Consider the following 25,814-nt stretch of genomic DNA (forward strand, 5'->3'; position numbering starts at 1 on the left):
AGCAGATAAAATGTGATTTTGACGTAAATGGCTTTTTGTAACTCCCGCCATGAAAAGCATCTCAAGGGTTTTGTTTTTGAGAAGGAGGATGTGACGTTGAAGGTAATAACGTGCTCAAGTGGACTCATTTGTTTCTATTAGTTTTACCTGCAGGAAGGTAGCGCTTTGTTCCTTCGTATTAGCCGAAATGCCGGCTCGTTGCATCGCTGGATATTGCTCAAACACTCGGGAGGATGGATTTACCCTTCACAAGTTTCCAAGAGACCCGGATTCGTTCTGAAAACTGGTTTGCACGGGTGAAAAGCACAAGAGCTTCGTGGGTTCCAAATGACAGGTAGGTGTGTGTGTATACAGCTACTTAAAAAAAAAATAATAGTTTGGGGGGACCACGTAATTCGTCTCTCATAACGTAACAAAAGATCCGCGTATGTATGATGGGTGCTGAATGTGTTGATGTGCGCATCGAACAGCTTCCGCGTCGGGCTCGCCGGCCAAGCTGGTAAGAAGAAGGAAGAAGTGATCCACATATCATCTAAATATGGCTGGAAACAATAGGATAATCTTGCCCCGGACACTTCACTCCATTGTGAGATATTCTCCTTTTGAAAAGAGCTTCCGTGTCTCATAGTATTTTGGTGGACAACCTGCCGGCCAAGCCCAGGCTGGCTCATACATACTGTCTGGGAATCTGTTGTTAGTTAGAAGTGATCCGCATATCATCTAAATATGGCTCGAAACAATAGGATAATATATTCCCCGGACACTTCACTCGATTGTGAGATGTTTTCTTTGAAAAGAGCTTCCGTGTCTGAAGAGGCATGTCCCGTAGTAGGTGGCACAGCGTGTTTTCAATGGCGAATGTCCGGGTGACGTCATGGGCAGTAGATGCAACCATTATGTTGACCACTTGGATGTCGAACGACACTTCCGCAACTTTGCGCACGGATGACTCGCTCTCTGCACATATTTATTTTTTCGTATGGACATTGAAGTGAATGTTATATGGATTGTTCATTTCAATATCTATTTTAGAATGTTTATAGGGACGACACCTGACCTTTAAATGAATGTTTGTTTAAAAAGTAATGCTTACGGTGTCGCTGAATGGCAATGCAGAGTGTTCGCGTTACACTGAGTAAAATTTTTATCATGTCTAGTGAAAGATGGTTCAAGATGTTAAATGTTTGATGGCTGACATGATGTGGTCATCAAAAAAAAATTTCCACCACTTTTAAAAATTAACATCCTTACTTGCTGTGCATCACTTAAAAAAAATGAATAACTTAATGTGTTTCTCAAGGTCTTTTATAGTTTAATGCATCCAGTTGATAGGAGCGTATAGAATGTCTAGTGTGGATCAGTTTTCCCGCAGAGCCATCTGACCCCAGAACCTCCAGTGAGGTCAGGTGACCACCGGTCTTACCTGGCGCTCCAGACTCCCTCCGGTGCAGAGGCTTTCGCTTACTACCGAGGATGTCGTCCGTCGCCAAGACTTTCTACGACCTGAAGGCCACCACGCTGGAGGGGGACCCGGTGGACTTCAACGTGTACCGCGGGCGGGTGGTGCTGATCGAGAACGTGGCGTCGCTCTGAGGCACCGCCGGCCAGGACTTCAGCCAGCTCAAGTGGCTCCAGAACAAGTACCGCCATCGACTTGTGGTCCTGGCCTTCCCCTGTAACCAATTTGGGTATCAGGTTAGTTGAGCGACAAAGAGAATACTTGTGACTTCACTAATCCTACCATAATGTTTATAGGGGTATGTGGTCTGGGACGGAATGATTCTGGCGATAGGGTGATTGACTCACTTTCGTGACCCGTATCGGTGATAAATTCTTGTGCTTCCAGGAGAATTGTAGCAACGGTGAGATCCTAAATTCCCTGCAGCACGTGCGTCCGGGTGGAGGATTCCAGCCCAACTTTACCATCTTCCAGAAGTGCGACGTCAACGGAGTCAACGCGCATCCCGTCTTCGCTTATCTCAAAGAAAAACTCCCATACCCCGCCGACGACCCCGACACGCTCATGGAGGACCCCAAATTCCTGATTTGGAGCCCCGTCAGCAGGAGCGACATATCGTGGAACTTTGAGAAATTCCTCATAGCGCCCGAGGGAGAGCCGTTTAAAAGATACAGCAGGAAGTTCCCCGCCGTTGACATTGAGCCTGACATTCAGCGATTGTTAAAATTAACTAAAGGTTAAGAATGCGGACTTTTAACACTGCACGTTTAGGTCTTATTTCATGAAGGTGATATTGTGAAACTCAGCAGAGATATCATCTGAAGTTTTTTAAGTGCTTAAATGAAGTGGTAACGTCACGTTTTCTTCAATTCAATTCAATCTTAATGGCAATAGGAGTTGATCAACTATGGCGTGCTCTGACTTCCGACAAACTCCGAACACACCGTAGTTGGGAGAAAAATACCAACCCTTAAAACCAAATGAAAATTGGATTTTTTTTTTCTTATAAAATTACAACTTTCTTCAAGTACGATACTTTTTTTCTTGTTTAAAAAAATCAGATTGACATTTCCCCCCTCCTAAGAATTATTTTTTTTTTACCTTTTGCTGTCAGATCACAACATAAACATTCAAGTACAGTAAAATTATCATGCTTTCTTCCCCTAAGATTGCAACTTTTGTGTAAGTGTGTTGTGGCGCAGAAATATGTTGGAATAGTACAGGACATGTATGAGGGCAGCAGAAGAGTGGTGAGATGAATTTAAGGTGGAGGTGGGACTGCATCAGGCCCTTCCCGTTTGTGGTAGTCATGGATAGGCTGACAGATGAGGTTAGACTGGAATCCCCTTGGACTACAATGTTCGCAGATGATATTGTGATCTGCAGTGAAAGCAGGGAGCAGGTGGAGGAACGATTAGAAAGATGGGGGCATGCATTGGAAAGGAGAGGAATGAAGATTAGCCGAAGTAAAACAGAATATATGTGCGTGAATGTGAGGGGTGGAGTAGGAAGAGTGAAGCTCCAGGGAGAAGAGATAGCTAGGGTGAACGACTCCAAATACTTGGGGTCAACAATACAGAGCAATGGAGAGTGTGATAAGGATGTGAAGAAACGGGTCCAAGCGGGTGGAACAGTTGAAGGAAGGTGTCTGGTGTTCTATGTGACAGAAGAGTCTCCGCGAGGATGAAGGGCAAAGTTTATAAAACAAGTGGTGAGGCCGGCCATGATGTACGGATTAGAGACGGTGGCAATGAAGAGACAACAGGAAGCTGAACTGGAGGTGGCAGAAATGAAGATGTTGAGGTTCTCGCTCGGAGTGACCAGGTTGGATAGGATTAGAAATGAGCTCATTAGAGGCACAGCCAAAAGTTGGATGTTTTGGAGACAAGCAGACCTGGATGGTTAGGCAGGTTCAGAGGTGAGAGAGAGACTATATTGGTAGAAGGGTGCTGAGGATGGAGCTGCCAGGCAAAAGAGCGAGAGGAAGACCAAAGAAAAGGTTGATGGATGTTGTGAGGGAGGACATGAGGTCAGTTGGTGTTAGAGAGGAAGATGCACGAGATAGCCTGAGATGGAAAAAGATGACACGCTGTGACGACTGCTAACGGGACAAGCCGAAAGGAAAAGAAGATTGCAACTCTTGTTTGCTGACTTTATGACAAAGTAACATGGCTTTTACATGTTCGATTACTTAATTCACATAAAGCCGTTCGTAACCCCTGAAAATGTCGTATGTCCCTTCCGTCGTAAACCGACAAACTCCTAAATAAAGTAGAAGTATGTCAATCATCTGTCATGTTTATTCTGCTTATGTCCAGCAGATGGCGCCATATACTTGATTAAACTCCTTGAACCAATCCTAGAAAGCTTGAAATTCGCGTTCACCGCATACACTGATGAGAATAGTACAAAAGAGGATCAGTATATCCTTCCATCAATTTTCTTAGTCGCTTATCCTCATAAGGGTCGCGGGGAGTGCTGGAGTCTATCCCAGCTGTCAACGGCAAGGAGGCGAGGTTATACCCTGAACTGTCACATATCGTCACAATTATTAGCAAACTACGTTCCAATTTCTCTTATTTGTGGGTGTTGACACTATTCTAAAATACATGTATCTGTTTTAAAGTCCCGCCTGTAAAACAATTTTCTTTGATTTACATGAATTGGTGAATCTGAAATCCATTTTATTTGGCTCAGATTTGACTTGGGAGCGCTTCAGTGTGCACAAACTTAAAAGCACCTGTCCAAAAATGACATTTTAAATAATTCTCACTTTTATGTGGTCACTTTAGGAAAATTAACCGCATTGCAGAGCGAAATCCTGATATCAATTTAATTGCTGTCAAATATCCCAAACAGTATCTAGGGTTGTGCAACCTGTGGATCCAGAGCCAAATGTGGCTCTTTCATCTTTCTGCTGTGACTTTGGAAAATAAAAAGTGTAATGTAAATTTGTTTTTATTGTAGTTTGCTCGGGCTCACAAAAGCACTTCAAAATTTGAAGATGAAGCACCTGTAACCCATAATGTTTTCATATTTAATACTATATGAACTTTACCTCAGCCTGAGAGATGACGGTTAGCATTTTGGGGGGAAGTGACGTCAACAGGCACAATGAGCCGACGCTGCGTGCTGAGGTTCGGTCGCAAAAATCTCATTAACTGGGTAAAATAAATATTTGAAACAGATTCTTTTGAAAATGTACATTTTACATTAATAACCGAAATATATGCAGTCATTTTAAATTTGAGTTGGCATCTTTTTGTCATTGCACTTGAATATACTTGGAAATTCCTTGCCTCTCCGCGTCATCTGCGTGCTGCTTCATTACTTTGTGAGAATCTTGACGTAATCGATTCATCTTGGTCAAATCTGTACTTTAACTACAGCTGAGACACGTCGGCTTTTATATCATCATCTGGTTTGCTACCATTCATGCGGGGTGTGTATCATTTGCAAGGTCTGCGGATGAGAAGTTATTTTCTGCGCATCTGCTAATGGTGTCGGTGCAACAGCTCCTTTGTCGTAATGCACTCTTGGCTGTAAGACCAAATGTCCTCTTTGAGTGCACACCAAAAATGACTGACACCTCCTCAGTTATGTGTTGCATTTTGTAATAGGTCGTTGTTCCTCGGACGCTGTGTTTTTTCCACATACCATTTGTCATGTCATGTCATTATCCAAGCTGCTTATCCTCACAAGGGTTGCGGTAAAGCTGGAGCCTATCCCAGCTAACTTCAGGCGAAAGGCGGACTACGCCCTGAACTGGTCGGTTGTCAGTCGCGGGGCAGATATCGGCATCATCAGTGAGCGGGAATCGATCCCACTCTGCCTGCACCAAAGGTACCAGTCCACCATAAGTTACTTTTTTTCAATTTTCTTCAAGTTGCCTCTCCACTTTTTTGAGGGGGGGGGGGCGGCATTTTTTTGGAGGATTTTTTTCTGATATAAAATGAGGGAGGACATGAGGACTGTGGGTTTCAGAGAGGAGGATGCACGAGATAGGCTTAGATGGGAAAAGATGACACGCCGTGGCGACCCCTGACGGGACAAGCCGAAAGGAAAAGAAGAAGACGTTGCCGTCAAAGAGGAGACGTTGTTTAATACACGCACACTACAGGTGAGCCCCTGTTGCCACGGGAACGTTTCGGTTTGCGCCCCTTCTCGCGAGATTTGGGCGGCTGGCAGACGACAGGCAGGAGAGAGGCACAGCGAATGATCTCATCCTTCCAGCGGCAGCTGCATAGCGCAAGCGAGGCAAAGCCGCAACTTTTTTTTTTTTTCTTTCCTCTATCGAACTTCCAAGTTGCCTCTCGGACGGGGTTTGAAGGAGAAAGAAAAAAGAAAGCTGAGTCGACGCGCCACGTTTGAAGGTGAAAAAAGACCAGATTTTTTTTATTTATTTTTTTTTTTAAAGCGAGAGCGAGGAGCAGGACGTGGGAGGTCGCGTGTTGCTGTTTTAATGTCAAGGACTTGGGGGATCCCAATTGAATAAAAGGAAAGGCTTCGTGTTGTGTTGTGTCCCAAAAGAAGACTGAGAGAGAAAAGCACCCCGGTGGCAGAAAGCAGAAAAGGTGAGTGTGGGGGGGAGATTGGTGCATTTTGGTGGTCGCACTCACGTACACGTCTGCCGCTGTCACAGCGGAGGGCGACGCGAATAAGGTGCAGCGATGAGTCAGTGTACGAACCCTACCCATGGTTGCCCACATTTTCAACTAGATAGGGGTTCGGTAGGGAATTAACCCCCCCACCTCGACCATTCACCGTTGCTGTCAAAAATCCGCATTGTCCCCAGTATAGTTCCCGGAGCCCATTCACAGGTGGTACCGTGAACGTTACACGGCTATACATTTACTATATGTTAGTTTCCATGCTACTTCATGGACATCTGGATTTACCAGAGAACAAAGCAGGGTGTCTGGCGAAAAGATCCAATTCAAGAAATGAGGAGTATGTGTTTATATAGTGTGAAGTACCTCCCCAATAACTACACAACTTATGATGGTGTGTAAAAAGAACTGGATTTATGTATTTAGTGTCTTTAACAGCAGTGAATTTGAAATCTGACATCATGGAAAGCAATGACAACCCAAGTACTTTATTCTTCACTATTGTTAGCAAAATGGATTTGGCGTAAAATTGCTCATTATAGGCATTTAATGTGAAGAAATTTGCATTTTTGGACAATTTACGCCAAAATGAAAAGAAATTAGCAAGAAACATGAGCTAGACATAATTTTTTTTCTTTAGTGGACCACAAAAACAATGTGCTGGGCTGGATTTGGACCTTAGACCTTGGGTTTGACACCTGTGCAGTAGGAGTTATTTTTCTGACATGCCCGATTGTGTGTTTATGAATGCTGTGCAACATTTAGGATGTTTTTAAAGCGTTATCCACCAAGAATGCATTTCTCTCTCCTTTTTTTGTAAAAAATAATTCCCGCTTATGAGTGAGAAGGTCCTCCTTGATGAATAACAGGCCACGGCAGTGGTCAGATGTCCGATAGAGCCGAAAAGATGTGGCAATGCAGCAGCACATAGCAAACAGAGCTTTTGTGTAATCAGTCCCAACCACTCCGCTGTGACAACCTGTACGAACCCCAGTGCTCAAAAGCACTTCCCCCCCCCTTATGTAACCCAGCCATCTAATAAAAAAAAACATTTCCCCTCGTGTACTTGGATCACCGTGTCTGCGACTGTCAAGCAAGGAAGGGGACAAGTTTTCAGCTTACCCCTAGACAAAGATCAAGAATTTTTGGCATTCTTTGAAGGCTTAGCTCGAGCCACAGTGGCATGATTTATTCGGCTGTCATCTTCACTCGGGAGTCTAATCTCCGCTTTAATTGTGACTGTTCATTTAAACGGGCATTCGTTTCTTACTATTTGGACGTCACGGGGGCAATCGTAAGCGGCTGCTGCAGAGGAAAGTGTTCACGCGCTATGATAATATACCACCGTGCTGTGGTTGCCAGTCAAGGTTAGGAAAATACAGCATTGTTGCAGCCATTAAGATCATGTTGAGACTAGTCTACAGCCGTATTGAGAAGACTAAAGAGATTGTAGCAGGAAAATTCCAGCGGAAATTGCAAACCAACTTGGTGTTGACTTGTAGCTCAGTATTTGTGGCACCTCTGAGCGACGCTACTTCACGTTTTGTAGATGTTTTCTAAATTGAATAGCAATTGGACAAATGGTTAATGAGTTAAAAGAATTTGCTGCTAAGTCATACACCTGATAAGACATTTTGAGCAACGGAGGTCATGGTTTCCCACTAGTGTTTAAAATAGGGTGTTGATTGGAGTTGTGTTCAGTTGATGGATTTGTAGTGGGCCTTTTTGACTGGATTTGTGTGAGAAATTCCGAGTCAGTTATGCTTGTTTGTTCAGAGCTTGAGCTTTTAAAATCATTAAACGATTTTTATGTAGAGGATGCTGAGTAGGGGGCAGCACGGTGGCTCATAAAATAGTGGAATCGTACTGCGCACCTAAAGCAGGGTGAGTACTTTTTACTTGGAAAGATCACGAGTAATATCATTGTAGTCTTTATAAGTGAGTGGGTGTATTAATTTGACTTAGCTCGTAATGGAACCCAGTTGTCTGTCTTAAAAGTCTGATGTGATACAAATCGGCAAATAGGCATTTCTCTTGCATGACGTGGCGCATTTACGTATCACTGACCCGACTCTTCAACGTAAAACATGACACACTTCATTCAGCAGGTCAGTGATACACTAACAAAGTGAAAGTTGTTCTCCTGCAATGTATAAAGCACCGATAATAATTCAATCAAACTCAGAGAAGTTATTTCTCCCTCACTTACCTTCAAACATACAGCCTTGTTTGTTGATATTGTCCACATTTATTTGTACGTGTGTTCTTCCGCGAGCCTTAATCCATCATAGACACTTCGTCAACTGTGTTTTAGGCTTTGGAAAATGAATCAAGTGGGCCCCTTGTAACCTCGCAGGATATCTTTCATCAGAATTGCACGTTCCCCAAGCGCATCTGAGGACCATTTTCTTCATAACATCAACTTTTCCAAGCACACGCTAGTGACGACCAGCATTGCTTGTGGGACAATACGGCGAGTGGGGCGTGTCAAGCCAGGGGTTAAGACAATGCGGCTATCTGATTGGCTATTGTTATACGACGGATGGAAAGGTCAGAAAAGTCAACTCGTGAAGGAGAATTTTTCTCATCGGGCTGTTTGCATTCTACCTTCTCGCACAACAACAAAAGGTTGTTTTGTTTCTTATGCACTTTTATCACGGTCGTAGAGAGGGAGGTTCCAGTTGCTGAGTTAAGATGATGTTTCCATTTTCTCTTGAGGGGGGAATACCGCGAGCAAACAAGGCAACAACAAGATGAGCTTTGTGCCGCGTTACAAGTGGCCACTGTGGAATGTGCGGGGTGCAATTATCCTAAGTGGCCATCCTGCAAATGCTTGAATTAACTGTTTACATTACGTAATGATTGCTATTGTCGTTATTAAGCGCAGGAGTCTTCAGTTACTTCGCTAATTGTGCCTGGCGAAGCACAGTCGCTTGCACGTGAGACTCTTAGCCTCAGGGTTTGGAGTTTGATTCCCAGCGGTTTTCAGAGAGAAGCTAGTCGTATTTGTCATTCGTGTCACTTTTGTGGCATTTGAGGTTCATCCCATTACAGTACTTAGATTAAAAAAAATAATTAAATACATTTGTGACATCAGCAAGCAAAATGAGTCAGCTCGACGGCGAAAAAGTCAAATGACTCCATAATGACCTCAGTGGGCTGAAGCTGGTGACAGCGCGGCTTGATGGCTTTGACCGTAATGAGGTGTGACTGTGGCTTTCCTGCTTGCCTCACGGTCGGAAAGCTCCTCTTTTGTCCTCGTCGGAACCGGCCTCCGCGCGCCAGCCGAGAGATGAAAGTGCGCGACTGTCGGCCTACAATGGTGATGATGTCATCCCTTTTTAGTAAATGCGGGCAAAGACCTCGTCCGCTCCATTCAGGCTCACCTGCTGTCCCTTCGGGAAGTTTGACCCAGCAGAAATACAAACAGTTCAGGCGTGTTGTGCAGGTGCGGCGGGTTGTTATTGGCTTTCTCAGCTTCCCTCGGTGGTCTCCTAACTTTTTTTGTCTAGTCAGAAATCACGTGTTGACTTGTTCCTGTCATCCCATTCCCAACTTGTAAAACCAAGTCCCACATTTATGCAGAAATCCAACTGTAAACCCCCCCCCCCCCCCCCCGGGGTTTCTGCTCCCATCAGACCACATAGATGCTGAAAATAGATTATATAACTGTTGAACGAAGCCAATGGAGCAAAGAACCGCATCAAAGAATGTCAAGTGAGACAAACACGAGGAAGAAAACAACTTTCCAGATTGAAATCTGCCGTCTTAGATACTGCTGATAAGCTGCAACAGGCGATCTTCGCTTCACAAAAAAGTGCCGTGCTCGTTATTGTCTGGACATGTCTGCCAGTTGCTACACTGTCTCTCCAGTTTGGCCTTCGCTCGCTCCCTCTCTGGAACCCATTACACGCACTTCTGAGGGGAATCCAAACGCGCAGAAGCAGAGTAGCAGGCCCTCATCTCATGCCGAGCCCATGTGTGTCGCCGTGGAAAATAATTCGGTCTGGGGGGACCACAGAGGTTTTTTGTTGCCCCTGCGGTGGGCTGAAATCCGAGAAGGAGGCAGGAATGTGCCAGGCCTTGTTCATGACTGAGCCTGAACTAGATCCCGACGTATAGACAGGTTGGTTCAGACCGTCTTCATTCCTACTCGGTGTTTGCGTTCAGGTGCGACATGTGATGTTGTTGTGTAGTATCACAAGAATTCTGGCACACGGGTGCCTGTTCAAACACTTGTGACTGAGTACATTCATGCCCGAGGTTGTGTTCCCAATTCCGCATCCTCTCCCTTTGCGTCCATTTCCACCCTTTGAGTTCCTGTTCTACTCTAAGACTGAAAGTGGTAAATGAGACCACAATAACACAAAAGATTCCGTTCCTAGAGTCTGATTACCTTGTAAACAATCTCATGTGGACCCTGGAAAACGTCTAAGTACATGTAAAAAACAGTAGTATGGTAAGTTTTTCAAACTCGACTCACGTCACAACAAGCAGAAATTTGGTACGTAGCGCATAATTCTTCCCAAAAAAAGAGGCTTCAAGCTGTTTACAGTATATCCACTCTGTAGTGTGTCTAAAACAGCCACATAATTTAGCCCTGGGAAAGTCCGCGTGCTTCATCCTAAAGGAGGATGTAAAACGCCATGGATAGGGAAATGAGTAGCATTGATGTCACTGTGTTCTAATTCTCAAGACATTGGATTTCATAACATAAACGGGGCAGCAACACGTGTAGACAAGCTAATAATACGAACAGGCATATATTCTTTAGCCTCACCGAAAAAAGGACTAATTACTTACTTACTTAATCACTTCATTGCTTAGAAAGCAGTTGTGACCATTTTCAATGTGTACATGCCTGTCCCACCAGAAAGTCACGATGTGGAGCTGGAACACATTTATGGGATTTCCTTTCATTTAAATGAGTAAAGAGGATTATTTTGAATTAGGAGCATCACAGAACGAACTAAACTTTAGTCCTTGCACTCTGTACTTAATCAGTAAAAAGTTAAAAAAAAAATTGCTTTGAGCTAAATTCTGGCAGAAGAATCAGGCCTGAACTGACAGGTTTGGCATACATAAAAACAAAGCAACAAACATTACTAATATGGTTAACGATAACTGAAAAACGCCATACCGGTATGTTTTTTTGACAGCGGGTTAAAAGGACAAATGTTTTCAAAAGTAGGAAGTAAAAGTTGTCAGAAAAATTTACATAAGCCCCCCCCCCCTTCCCACCATTGAGCTCTAAAATAAGAAAAATCACTTGTAAATGTTGTCTGTAGTCATGTTGTTCCAGGTGCACAGGTCCGATAGGAGCCGTTCATAACGTAAAAATGGCTGCTTTCCCATCGTCTTTCCTCTGCGACTGCCTGTTTCCTGTACATTTCATTGATGTGTTCCTGGATACGCGCTAGCACAACAGAAAGTCGGGCGCTACGTGTGTGAAGCGTGGCGAGCGTCTGAGACGCGGGCCTCCACCGTTTACCTCCCCCAGGGTTGAAATGTTTGCGAGATGCGGTCTCGTGCGCACGCAAGCGGCACTTTGCCGTCATCACCGGCTAGGAGGTACGGTGCTGCCGTGTCTCTGTTGATCCGTTACCTGCCCGGAATGCTAATGAGGTGGCGGTTGCCCTCGGTTATTTTTCGACTAGAAATAGACGGGGAGCATCACTTATGTGTTGTTTACTTGTCTGTGCGGTTGCGAAGTCCGATTTTGTGTCAGGCGGGTGTGTGTAGAGTTCAGCCAAAATACCAATATTGCGGTGTAGCGGTTCAATTTTGATATACACCGGCAGCCAAACCTGTTTTGTAACAAATGACTGCTCCACGTGCACAAATATAATGTGATGTAGAAAGGTGACTTGCTGTGTTCCTGTCTTGGACTCTCCATTAATGAACCAATAAAACCAAGACATCAAAATAATGAAATTAAAGTTATATCCCAAGATATTGGCATTTTTCAAAGAGCTCAGAACTAATAGTACACTTGCATGTTACCAGTCAACTGCGATGAAAGAGTATCCATGACAAAAAAAAAAAAACGTCAGGCAAGCAAATAAACCGGTCCTAGGAATCGAATTACTGACTGGAAACCGGTTCTCACAAATAACTGGTTTTAGATTCCCCATCCTCAACTGTTATACTACCAGTATTGTTTGCAAAATATCCTGATCATATCGTACCTCCGGGGCTGCGTGAGAGAAGGGACCAAATCAAAAACAAGTTCCACGAATATCTCACATTTTGCTGCACTTGCGTAATCCTTCATTTGTAAGCTTTGCATGTGCGCTTAATGAAAGCAGAAATAGTGCAAACGCCGCAGCCCCGGATTGCTGCTTTGAATTCCACGCGGCTCGTGTCGAGAGCTCGGATGTGTCAATGAAGACTGGTAGGTAGCAAGGCATCGTCGGTCGGCGCCGTGACTTTCTCCGGCACAGAACATCGTTTAGCAGACCGCGGCAGTTACGCAACACCTGCTGACTTCTTGCAGTCTGACCGGGTGCCTGCGTGGGAATTGATTAGCTCTGTGGTCTGTCTTGACAGGGGTGGAAATGCACGAGGCAGACGCGTGCCAACTGCCGTGACTGCCCGTGGTGTCTCGTGTAGGATGTTGCGTCCTATTCCAGATCTAGCTCATTAGAAAAGATTTCATTCGTAGAGCTTCTCCGTCAGAGAAGTGACGCATCTTTGGGTTGGGCTTAGATCTCCATTTTTGCGGTCGAGGAAGTATAGAATTGATGCATCTCAACTAGCAGACAAGCTTTGTTGTTCAAAGTGCTTTAATGTTCTATGCAGAAATTCCAACTAGACACTGATAATAGATGATAGATGCGTAGATGATTGTCAATACAGTAAAAATGTAAGTTCAAAAATATTTGCTGAACCGATTGACAGGTGACAGGGTAACTTCATCATGAACTCTGAATTATGCTGGTTTCAATTATAATTAAAATACAGCTCATTATCATCACATTACGAGCTTTTGCTGTGCACACCTTGATTACAGCATCCTTCACCGCATTATCTTCTGCCATTTATGAGCGTAAGAGGATATTAATCGGTGTCACCTTGACTTGAACCTGCCTGAAAAGCACCTTTTGTGTTTCCTTCTTTCTCAGCAAACTAGCATCTCTTCCGTGGGAAGTCTTTGTGCTATTAAAAAGCATTACGCCTGAACCTTAATTTATCTGCATGATGACCGTAATTTCCGACCCACAAGCCGCGACTTTTTTCACACAGTTTCAACCCTGCGGTTTATGCGGTGATGCGGCGCTAGTGTTAGCGCACCTGATTATAGGCGCCGCGTTAAACTCTTTCTGTGTAGCGAGGCTTATAACCAGGTGCGCTCTGTAGGCTGGGAATTACCGTAAATTAGTTTTATTCTCCCCCACCCCCCAATTGCTGAGCTATTGTTGATCGATGCGCGGGCCTATTTGATTGCTGGGAATTCCAAAGAGGGGATAGAGCATCTTCAGCTCGAAGCGATTTCATAGTCAAGGGAGGTGTGGGGGGTTGCTGTTCATATCCCCAGCTAAATGACCTTTGCCAAGCGGCCTAATCAAACCATCGCACACTCCTTCGCTTTCGCAACGTCGCCATGCCACAACATGCCCGGACAGACCTGACGACATGTCGAACAAAACAACACGGTGTTGTTGAAGAATGTCACATCTAGAATCAGCTTTCACTGATCCCAAATGCTTCTGCTTTTTCTCATCAATTTTTTTTTTTGTAAAAAAAAATGTATTATTGGTTGGCTATGTACAAATTCACATTTTTCAACCTATCCCCTGCTAAAAAACACACGTTGGCATTTTTTATACTTTCTGTAGAATGCTTTGATTTGCTAAATGATGGTGCCAAACCTAAGGGAAAAGTAGTAATTATATCACCCAAGTACTTCAAGTTGAAGTGATACTTCTCGGTTGAGAGATGAACTCTTCTGCGGAGGAGTTAAGTTTAGCCTGTGTTGTTAGTGGAAGTTACAGAAAGTCTTCTGCATGTGCATCTAGACGTGCACCTCGTTCATTTTTTGAGAAACAATTGTGGTGTATTTGCATTGAAATTCTTAGTATAAGCAAATGTTAACATTTTATTGAAAACTGGCAGGAGCCAGGGTGGATCAGCTGGAAAGAGTTGGCCTCTGAAGTCGCGGGTTCAATCCCGGCTGCGCTTGTGTGGAGTTTGCATGTTCTCTCCATGCCTGTGTGGGTCTTCTCCAGGCGGTCCGGTTTCCTCCCACAAACATGCAACATTAATTGGACACTCTAAATTGCCCCTGAGTGTGATTGTGAGTGCGGGTGTTTGTCTCTATGTGCCCTGCGATTGGCTGGCAACCAGTTCAGGGTGTCCCCCGCCTCCTGCCCATCTACAGCTGGGATAGGCTCCAGCACTCCCCGCTACCCTCGTGAGGATAAGCGGCTAAGAAAATGGATGGATAATTTCAAGGTACTCACTGGTCTTTTTTAGAAGGTCATTGTTTCGTTGCGTCCATGTGGAATCAAGCAGGGGATGTGAAGATGGGGGCTAACATATGGCTTATAAACATCACAGGCTTTTGTTGTATTGACACCTCTGCTGCGAGAATGTGACAAGTTACCGTCGACGGACCCCACCCCTCACAAGCAGTTGGATGCCGAAGAGCTAGCTTAGCCCCTGTCCTCATTTCATACCACACTCGCTCGTGCTTATGTACTGTACATATTTTAGCTGTTTTTGTTTTTTATGGTAGTAATACCGTGCAAGTTGAACATTTGCTTCAGTCTAATGGGCAATTTGAAGCTGAAAACAGGGAAGTGTGTATGAAGTTTCTATCCTCTGCGGGCTCCATAAAGAAAAACTGAAGAATAGAAGGACCACTTTTAAGTTCTTAAGACTTGAATTTATTAATTTGTGTAAAAGGGATAAAGCAAATGATTTTTCAGGATTTCAGCGCATCACACAAACGAAATGAAGAGCAATCCTCAGCTCACAATCTTTTAAGCAGTGATTACTTGAGGATCAGTCTATGATATGTTTACAAATCGGACCTTGGCAGTTACATAGAACGGTGGTACCTCGAGAAATGAGTGACTTAACGTCCGACATTTCCGAAATACAAGCTGTTGATCGGCCCGTTTGCTTTGACTTGCGAGTGCAAACGTCAGATACAAGCGCTGGATGGTGGTTGGTTATTCAGCTCGGTTCACAAGAGCCAAGAACTTCCATCCATCCATTACCTGAACCACTTATCCTCACAAGGGTGAACATGGGTGATATGAATCAATCAAGATATAAAACTGCGGTCGAATTTTACTGCTCTCTTTTGAATGTTTTTTTTTAAAGTTAAAAAAAAAAGTAGTAACAAGGCCATTTTGGAAAAGTAAGGAGTAGAAAGGACATCTCTTTGCAAATGTTAGGAATACAGTTAAAATGTCCTGTTATGGTACAGTACAGATACTTGACTTTTTTTCTTAGTTCCTTCCATCACGATGTTTTCACAATACAGTAAATTAAGTCAGCAGGTATGATTTTTGATTTACGCCCCCCCCCCATTTTTCTGGTGGGCGGGGGCTGCACCGCATCCCGAGTCTTGTTAACTACAGACAACAAATGTATAAATGGTTCCCACCAGCCTTCTACTGTGGAACAACACCATTAATTATCCTGCGTCTACTCGCACATCGTTGCTATTTCAACCTACACTTCCTGAAACGGTTTCATCCTAAAACAAGCTAGAATAAACACAGGCGTCAACCAAGCCTGCTGTTGAGCAAGGTGTATTTGTTTGGTCACAAAAAAGTGTTTGTTTGCACACTCTTAAAAGAACCACATGTGAAAACCCAACATATATTAGTCCAAGCCTGAAGGTTCTAACTAGCAGATAGTAAGAGACAATATTGATACAATATCGCACAGCTTTTGTAGAAAAATAGGTCAATGTATTAAAAAAAAGTTTCTAAACTCCAAGGCAAAAATAACTTTACTGTACATTTCATACTTCATATGTGTACATCGTGTATTATGTGAATGAAATAAGAATCGATTTTCTTTGCAAACAGTTTCAACGATAGTCCATCAGTTTTTCAAGATTTAGTGTCGGAAATATAATAGTGACTAATGGTATAGTATATAGTATAGTATAATAGTCTGATAGATTCCACAAAGCCTGCAGCATTTTCACCCAAAGCACTACCTCTGATTACAACCTATTCAAAAACAACATTCCCGTATAAATCCCAATGCTACGCTCAGCTGATGTAAGCAATGTAACAAGTTACACGGGAGCTCAGGTGTGCCTCACTAGAAATGGTTGTCATGGCTAGTTTTCTCTGAAGGGCGTCGCTAAGGGGCAATTGTTGTATTAAATGTAGATTCTGAACGTCCCCTCTGATTGGTTGGCCTCATTTTGAGCCTCAGGGGCCATGTTTGTTACCAAGGACACCCATTACTTTGAATATCATAGCTTCCTCCTAATACCATATTCACAATTTGCCCACATCAGGCCATTTTCTTTTCCTGCTGTACCACATGAAATAGGATAGCAGCAAACTCCTTGGAGCAACATATTGTAGTACATCAGTACAAATTGCGATTTAATCTGAGTGTGAAATCAAGTGCCTTCACGGTTGGAGTGTTGTTACAGTGCTGGTTGACAGGGTGAAACTGAGCTTTGTCATCAGTTTTTGGCAATGGGCCACCACTTGTGGTTTGAGTGCTTTTAACTTAATGATGGTCTATTAGCCCGCTGCCATCCGCACGCATAAATCCTTTGTCTTTCTGCCAAATAAACCTGCTTTTAAGGAACCAGAAGTCAAGACTATCAGATAGTGGTTTTCCACATTCACAAAATCCTCAGGCCCAAATGGATGATACATGTTGCATCTTTTGCTGTTGATTTTTTTTTTTTTTTTTTTTTGGACAATCCTAAATTGTATTGAGCATTCACTTGCCAAGTAATGTTCCAAACAGCGGATACTGAAATGGCAGGGAGAGAGAGAGCAAATAAAAAAGACTGAGAGCAGCCTATTGTTGAAAAATGTGAACCCCCGCTGACATCTCCACTTGCATACCGAGCCAGAAGATTCATTGCAGAGCTTTTGCCGCAATCTCTGCCTACTTTGGGTTCATTTGAAAGTTGGAGAATTTAGAAAAAGGTAGACTACAGTGTTACTTTGTTTATTGTCCGAATGCAGAGAATATTTCTTTATCGCATTGTTTCTCTACGACTAAACTCACATTGTCTAAGTATATATTCATCACCAAAAGTTTAGGACAGGGCTCAGCAACCTTTTTGAGGCTGAGGGCTACTTCGTGAGCGCCGATCGTGTGAAGGGCGACGTGACCTGTTTACGGCAAATTCCAGACTCAGCTCATTATACGTACATGAAATATTTTTGTATTAATTTATTGTAGTAAATGACACTATAGGTATTTTAAAATTTAATTCACGTGAGCAAGTCAGATTCAGATGTTAAAGCACAAATATAATATATATGGTATTTTTAGAACATACCTCGCGGGCACCTTATAAGTCTACCATTCTCCTGCGGGCACTGCGTTGGTGACCCCTGGTTTAGGATATTTCACCTTTCCCTTATGGCAGGGCATTACAGATATCTACATCAGACAAGTAGATAGGTTCCCAAAAAGTTTTTGTGGGTCTCACTGTAGCATCCAGTGCTAAGGTACAACAACAAGCTTTGTAAGCTGATGTTAATGCGTATATACCGTAATTTCCGGCCTACAGAGCACACCTGCTTATCAACCTCACCCAGTACATTTGTAAAGGAAATACCATTTGGTACATATATAAGCCGCACCTGTGTAAAAGCTGCAAGTGCCCACATTGAAACCCCTATTGAAACACGAGATATTTACAAAGACGGTATACAGAAAGAGTTTTCAAAGTTTTCATACCTTAGCTTATCATAGCAACAACATGGTAGCACAAACAGGGTTTTAAAAAAGAAACATACCGGTAAAAAAAAAAAAAAACAGCCACACAGTAGAAACACGGTAGCACAGCACTAATAGAGCCAGTTAAAAAAAAAAAATCTCTGAAACACAACAGTAACGCAGCAGCAACACGCTAGCGCAGCGGCACTAACGGGGCTGGTTTAAAAAAACATACCGGTAAAAATCACTGAGACACAGGAGTGACACAGCAGCAAGACGCTAGCGCGGCGTGAACAGGGCTGGGTAAATAAAAAAAACATACCGGTCAAAATCACTGAGACACAGGAACAAGCTAGCACAATGCTAACAGGGCCGGTTGAAAAAACATACCTGGTAAAAGTCACTTCCTCGCCACATTGATTCCACTGTCTCACTCTTACCTTTCCGCTTGAGTGCCCCCTTGCGGCCATTGGAAAAAAATGCACAAATTAGCCGCATCACCGCATAAAACTGGATGCTTATTGGCCGGAAATTACGGTAATTTCTCACTGTGTGCCTTCAAAAGTCCAGCAGCAGTAGTTGACCAGCAATGGTTTATGTCCCCTGCGTGGCCTCAAATTGACACTCTTTAAATGCCAGTCAACCCAGTACTAGGAGTAGTACCTAGTACTACCTGTTTTTGAAAGTAGAAGACCAATAGCAATATATGGCTGTATTTAGGCTATTATGTTCCATTCAAAGGAAAAGGAGGCATCATCCGAGGGTTTGCTAAACCAAATATGTGAATAAAATCAACAGGTTATCATCACATTATTTTTAATTGATTTAATGTGTGTCCATGTACAACATTACCCCCAGTGATTCTCTAATTTAATGGCCAATTATTTCACTAATCTTTTGGAGACATGCCCAAGACCTTTCTATAGCTGATGTGGAGTTGGACTTGTTTTTATTGATCAGATTAAATTTTGGCAGGGATTAGAGGTTGAGTATAAAGGGGGGGGGGGTTGTTGGGGGGAGGCTGTAGTCCTGCCAAGAGAAGAATGCAAAAAATTCTAATGAAGTGACCTGGCTGCCGAGCTTCAGCAGTTGGGAGTCAGGATTGCAGGGGAGAGGAAAAAATGAACGTCTGCTTCAGGCTGCACTTTCCCTCTCCCTGCACTCGGCGTCCGCCTCCAAGCCGCTGACTGCATTAGTTAGACGACAAGCCCCTGTTGGACATAAAAAGTAAATACAAGCAGCCACTAAACAAAACCTACTGTGGTAGAAATGTTAACAGCTGAAAAAAACCACTCCTGTTGTTACACTGGAACCATAAAGGTATTACTGTTCCCCACCCTTTTGTTTTTAGCCAATCTCCTTGGGTGGATCCTTCTTGTTTTAAGTGATATCAAATCTGATCACAGATTTACATCTTTTCCATTAGAAATGAAAATTCCCTCAGAAATGGAATGCAATGTTAAAAGATGCTTCCATCAAGTCGCACCACTTGCGAAAAAAGTCCAGGATTTAATACGTCACAAGCGTATTACCATATGCAGATACCATGCATGCAAATCGCATCCTAGGGGCTATGCGCACAACAGGGACGGCATCCAAGCAATCTGATTGGATGCTTTGGATCCGCTTTAAGGTGATGTCATTGTATATAATTGCTGCATGCCTTAAAGGTTTTTCAACACCGCATAATACTTAAAACTCAATGCAGTTCTACTCATTCTGCCAGCAGCAGATACCACCGGGTACTATTTCTATACCTTGTGAGCAAGAGTGCTGAGCAGATACCATATAAGTATGATATGTTTGATGTTACAACGCTCGATATGACAAAACTAACATCATCATCATGCTAACATCATCTTACTCTGTTGCTATGGCATCGTTTTTAGATCCTGCATCTTATACTCCGCAGTCTCTACTGCAGTGGTCTATTTTCATGCTGCCCCGCATCTCTTCTCAAATTAAATCAATTATCGTGGCCAACCAACAAATACTGAGAGGTGCAGTTTTTGCAGCTTCCCGTAGACTTCTCACTTTGAAGATTTAATGGTACGTTGATGGCCAGAAATGACAAAGCTAAGCGGTCTTGCTAATGTTAGCATACTGCGGATGAAGCATCATTACACTTCTTGGACTCCCCTTTGCTGCGACGATCTGATTTCAAACAAGTGATGCAACATTGAGGACAGCTTGAAACAATGACAAAGCTAAACGGTCATGCTAATGTTAGCTTACCCATTCCGTGCCTAGGCTTTGGATGCTGCAGTAATATACCCCTGGGTCTCCCCTTCCCTGCAGAGGTCCGTTTACCTTAATACTTTGAGACTAGCGCCTCCATTATTTTTGTTTGCCAGTGTGTCTCTTTCTGACTAATGCGTTCAACGCGGCATATGGGTTTTCATCGTGTCCCACAATTTTACTTTGAAGAGGAAAACTGAAACCCAAGGGAAGTCGTGCGAAAAGTGGCATTCGTGTCCCGTTTATGACAAGCAGACCACCTAAGCAGTGTAATTCACCCCCCCCCCCTAACCCATGCAAGTGCCTTTCTGTGAGTTGGACATTTATTGCCAAACCTCCTGGACCACCCAGGTAATGACATTGTTTACATTTTGGAAAAGGCAACCACATATGTTATTTTCCCGTTTAAAGGTTTCATTCCACCATCTCTCCCACACACATACAAAAAACCTGAACCCTGTTGATGTACTTTATGGATAAGACGAAAAGAAAGATGGCTGTGCTCGGGATAAACACGAGGTCTCTATGCAATTTTTTTTCCGCCGTTACTCCACAACCGTCTCGTTGTAGGGTTCTGTGAGTGAAATGTACTTTGCCAGTGTCGCGCTCTGCCCATTACTCTCCGAGCTGTGCCGCAGTGATAGCGAGGGCCCCCGAGTCGAGCCAGAGCGGCACATCAAACAACAATGGTGATGATGAATGGCGATACGCTGTCACCGGTTTCTCGCCAACGCTCGGATGCCGTTTTGATGTTTGCGCTCGTTTGTGGTCAGTTGAACAATTCGTCAGCGCCACGCTCGTCTCGTCGTGGCGTGCCCGATTCGTCTGAAGCGAGGCCCTCGTCAGTCAGCCCTCGCTGTGTAATTTGGCTGCTGGGGCCAAAGTCGTGATGTCATAGCGGAGTCAGAAGCTTAAAAGTTGAACAGCCAGCGTTGCGCGTTTCTGTAAGAATTTGCCCAAACATGCCCTGCTTCTTTCCCCTCTCGTTCACACAGACACTCATCAGTTCCTCTCGCAAATTGGTGGCATTCCAGAATGTGACTGGACACTGCTCGCATTTTCGTTTGTCTGCCAGCAAGTCCTGACGTCTGTTTTTCTCTGAAGTTGCCAGGTCCTCATACTTTCTCAAATCAGACTGTCTAGTTTGGGCCTGGTTCTTTGCCAGATGTGCACACAAGAGGGGAACCAGATATGATTGGGTGTAGTGCTGAATCCTGCATTTCTGAAGCTGTCTGTAGGAATTATATTTTCGTTATGGTCTTTAAAAAGTAGTCACTTAATACAATTTTTCATGGTATGTCTTAGAAAAGCCACACACTCAATAAAAATTGCAAGATTTTTTTTTTTTTTTTTTTTTAGAAATGTTTGTAATCTGTTTTGCATTTTGCTATCACTGAGCGCAGACGTTGATGGACTGCCAACACTCATTTGGCTGTGCTAAGAGTGATGCTTTTCAGAAGAGTTTAAAAATATTGTGACAGGGTATTGACATAATATCTAAATTTGGCTTTCATCCTGGTTAATTTGGTTGATTATAGAGCTCAAAATGGTCTTAATTTCGGCTCCCTCACTGAAAGATGCTCTCGTCACCATTCATCCAAATTTTCCCATCGTGTTTTGTATGTGTCATTTCCTCAAACATTGTCTGATTGAATTGCACAACTTATTTAATGACCGTCATAAGACGCTCATTCAGACCTGCGTGACAGCTTCTTCCCCTCCCTCCTGAATGCCACACTTTTGTCAAGGATGGGTGTTTCATCCGTTTACGCTCATTCCAAACAAAATCCCTCTTCGATTTGTGTTTGTCAGCCTAATCCCTATCTCTCCAACTCCGCTTGCATCTAATTCATCTGGTTTTCCTGGCAGCGCTCATGTAAACAACCGTAGCGAAGTACCCGTGCCAGGCATTTTCAAAGACTTCACTGTGTTGGAATGAGGCCTCGCTCTTGGCCAAGCAAGTACAGAGAGATCTTTGTGCCTGCTGCCCATCAGGCCCACGGAGCCCTCAGAGCAGGGTACCATTACGGAACATGGTGAGTCCATGGGCTGTATGGAAGGGAGCCTTTCTGAAAAGCGGTGGTGTCGGCCAAACACCCCCCTGCCCCCCAGCCCTATTCATCCATGCGGTAATTACAAGCTTGTACGACAATCTTTCCCCTTCTTTGTCACAGCTTTGAAAACACTTGCCTGTTCAATTGGGAAACATCATCCATCTTGGTTTGCATACTTCAGACAGGGAGACGTCACTTTTCCAGCAATTTGCAGAAGAGTAACGACTTTCTGAGACACGCCGGTTACCGGGATTCCCCTCCTTACTCCCTTGTTGGGCAATAAGCTTATTAAGGACGAGTCAGGTCTTGTTCTTTGGGTTGAGTAACGCATAAAGCAAGTCTGTCTTTACTCATCACACTACTCATGTTTCCTGCTGATTGCCTTGTGTCTGCCTCTTAACACTGACATCACGTTTTGTCACAAGGCCCTGAGAGTTCCTCTTTTTTTTTGAGTCACTCACAGGTTGGTCCGTCATATGGCCGTTATTATTCTATCAGTCCTTGAAAGGGCACTCCTACGTGTATATACGTCTCTATAGCCACCCCTTTGGTCACGGCAGATACTTTGAAAGTGACCTAATGGGAGGTCAGAGCTCGTTAAACCCATCTACTCAGTACATTTCGATGTCTGGAACGGACGTTCGGACCTGTGAAAAGGCCGTGGAAAATGGATGGCTTAAGGATGACAGGGTGGGTAAAATTGGATTGCTTGTTATTTTGGTGGTTTCACAGAAGTATTTTTAATTGCTTGCCTCTGTCAAATGCTGTGTACCCACACACACACACACACACACACACACACACACACACACACACACACACACACACACACACACACACACACTCCTTCCTAGTCAACGTATGCCTTTTAATCTGACAGGCTCTATTGTCCATATGTCTCTGTGAGCAAGGAGATAATGACTATTTTCAGGGATATGCATTTATGTGCGTGCTTTTCCTACCAACAAGCATCCTTTGGATTATCGTGTACAGTTTGCTTGTATGCAGTGCTAAGTATGAGAAGCTATAGTGTCAGCAGTATGTTGAAAGTGTGTTATTATGGTTAGTGCTGGAGATGGGAATAATTCTTGATTAATTGATGGCACATAATCAATTGGAATTCATTTTTGATTGAGGAAAAATTGAGTACACTGCAGTGTTTGACTGCCACCAATAGAGGCGCTGTTAATTTGGTCTCAACTAGCCTAAAGAAGAAGTTTCGCTTCGTTTTGCAGATGATGTGGTTCTGTTGGCTTCATCAAGCCATGATCTCTAACTCTCACTGAAGCAGTTCACAGCCGAGAGTAAAGCAGCCGCGATGAAAATCAGCACCTCCAAATCTGAGACCATGGTCCTCAGTCAGAAAATGGTGGCATGCCCTCTCCGGGTCAGGGATGAGATCCTGTCCCAAGTGGAGGAGTTCACGTATCTTGCGTTCTTGTTCACGAGTGAGAGGAGAATGGAGCGGGAGATCGACAGACGGATCTTTGCAGCGTCTCCATTGATGTGGACTTTGTATCGGTCCAATCTGGTAAAGAGGGAGCTAAGTTAAAAGGTGACGCTCTCGATTTACCAGTCGATCTATGTTGCTACCCTCACCTATGGTCACGAGCTGTGGGTCTTGACCGAAAGAACAAGACCCTGGCCTCCCCAGGGTGTCTGGGCTCTCCCTTAGAGATGAGGTGAGAAGCTTGGTCATCCGGGAGGGGCTCAATGTCGAGGCACTGCTCCTCCGCATTTAGAGGAGCCAGATGAGGTGGCTGGAGCATCAGATTCGGATCCCTCCTGGATGCCTTCCTGGTGAGGTGTTCCGGCCATCTCTCACTGGAAAGTCACCCTGGGGACGACCCAGGACACGCTGGAGAGACCATGTCTCTCGACTGGCTTGGGAACGCCTCTGGATCCCTCCAAAAGAGCTGGAAGAAGTGGCTGGGGAAACGGAAGTCTGGATATCCCTGCTGAAGCTACTTCCCCCACGACCCAACTCGGAAAAGTGAAAGAAAATGGATGGAAAGATATTGTTTTCATTGTTTGGAAAATATTGTTATTTGCACTTGGCGGTCCCCGAACCTAATCAGCTCTTTACCGCAATATAATATCTACAGTATTATTATTTGTAATGTTTATGTACTTAGTTTGTATATAGCATCCTTCTCTTACTTGTTGTCTCTTTCAATGCAATTGATGATTTCTTGCTGTAGTTGGTTAACACGGTAATGCCCACATAATTATTAATACCTAAAGAGAGGCTGAACCTCCTAGAGCTGCACATGCCTCCCTACTAGTTTAAATGAAGTCAGCTGTGATGTTGTTGACGCTGTGTGAATGTGTCGCCGCTGTAGCCCCGTCACACTGAACGCTGAAAGCTAGTGGCTAATAGGATCACAGCCTCAGTCAGTCAGTCAGATGAACCCTCATTTCCCCCCACTGTCTAACTTCCAAATTGGCTTGATTTGCCAGGCATAGAATCATCTTCTCAACTGACTTTCAAAGGGCCTTTTGCTTTTTTTTTTTTCTTTTTTTTTTTTTTTTGATATGCAGCATGCAAGGGTTTGATCCAGAAAAATCCAATTCAGCATTACATTTCACTGCCTTGGATGCTAGATAGATGAAGACTGGTGAAGGTTAAGAAGAGTTTTGCCATTAGTTCGTATATGTACCCAGTACATTTTTCTCATTTTCTTTCTTCTCATGTGGAATGTGTGTACTACATCAACATATATCAGAAGGTCCTTTGGGCACAACCTAGACAGTACGGTACCACCTTTTTTAAAATGGTAAATAATCTGTTTTTGTGCTTAGACCTGAGCAGAACTGATCACATCTTTGATAGCGCTAATTGTCATTAAATTGGTTCAATTGTGGCCAACTCGCTTTTTGTTTCGCTCTTGTCCATGTGTGGTATCAGCAATTAAATGCTCATCAATGGACAAAATGCATTAGACATCTTTCACAACATGTAAAAAGTCTTTTTTTCTGCCTCACGTTGTCTGTGTTCTGCATAAATGACAAAGAAGAAGTTTGTGCCGCTGACGTCGTTACACGTTGAATCATGTGTGTAGATATGTGTAAACACGTGGATTCTGAGTAAAAGGAGAATAAATGGAAGCGGCTCTTTTAATGCACTGGTGCGGCAATTTGGCGTTATTGTAAAAGAGGCTAATATTTTAATCAGAACCGTATTGTGAACCTTTTTAATCATTAGTTTTCATGTTTTATGGGGGGTTGAAAAAACAAGGAAAATATTGAAAGATGCAATAATGTAACAACAAAAGTAATTTTTCAAGAAGTGTTCAGTAGGATTTGCTACCAACAAAGCATTGACCTGCTTGACAGATGTAAAAATAAGCAGTAAAGAAGATTAACCATTAACATGGTCGTTGCTGATGAAGCGATAAAACAAAGGCCCGCGTGTTATATTCAACTACTACTGGGTGCCTCTATATAATTTATTTTACGTTGGTTCTTTGAACTTCACAAACCACAAAACCTCATCAATGCATAATGCAAAACGGTAATTGTGCCGTAACCTTCATGAGACGAAGACTGTGCCATTTCGGAATGCTTGCT

The 25,814-nt window shown here is 43.6% G+C and overlaps 2 protein-coding genes across 5 annotated transcripts in view; both read left to right on the top strand.

The window, feature by feature from the left end:
- Window positions 1–95: 95 nt before the first annotated feature.
- gpx2 (glutathione peroxidase 2) lies at window positions 96–3,816 on the top strand. The gene is made up of 2 exons (XM_061844322.1): window positions 96–1,695; window positions 1,847–3,816. Exons 1-2 carry the CDS (start codon window positions 1,474–1,476, stop codon window positions 2,198–2,200), a joined length of 576 nt encoding a protein of 191 aa, XP_061700306.1. The 5' UTR covers window positions 96–1,473; the 3' UTR covers window positions 2,201–3,816.
- Window positions 3,817–5,604: 1,788 nt separating this feature from the next.
- The window catches only part of LOC133513269 (signal-induced proliferation-associated 1-like protein 1), a 46,382-nt gene continuing 26,172 nt past the window's right edge, over window positions 5,605–25,814 (top strand). The window contains exon 1 of one of the 4 annotated variants that reach the window (XM_061843878.1): window positions 5,605–6,033. The gene's annotated coding sequence lies outside the window, so the exon portion shown is untranslated. Of the gene's footprint in view, window positions 6,034–10,071; window positions 10,196–22,817; window positions 22,935–25,814 lie in introns of those variants that run through there. The other 3 variants (XM_061843879.1, XM_061843880.1, XM_061843881.1) reach the window with 3 other exon arrangements.

The sequence above is a fragment of the Syngnathoides biaculeatus genome, chromosome 15 (assembly GCF_019802595.1).
Source record: "Syngnathoides biaculeatus isolate LvHL_M chromosome 15, ASM1980259v1, whole genome shotgun sequence".
Taxonomy (NCBI): Eukaryota; Metazoa; Chordata; class Actinopteri; order Syngnathiformes; family Syngnathidae; genus Syngnathoides; species Syngnathoides biaculeatus.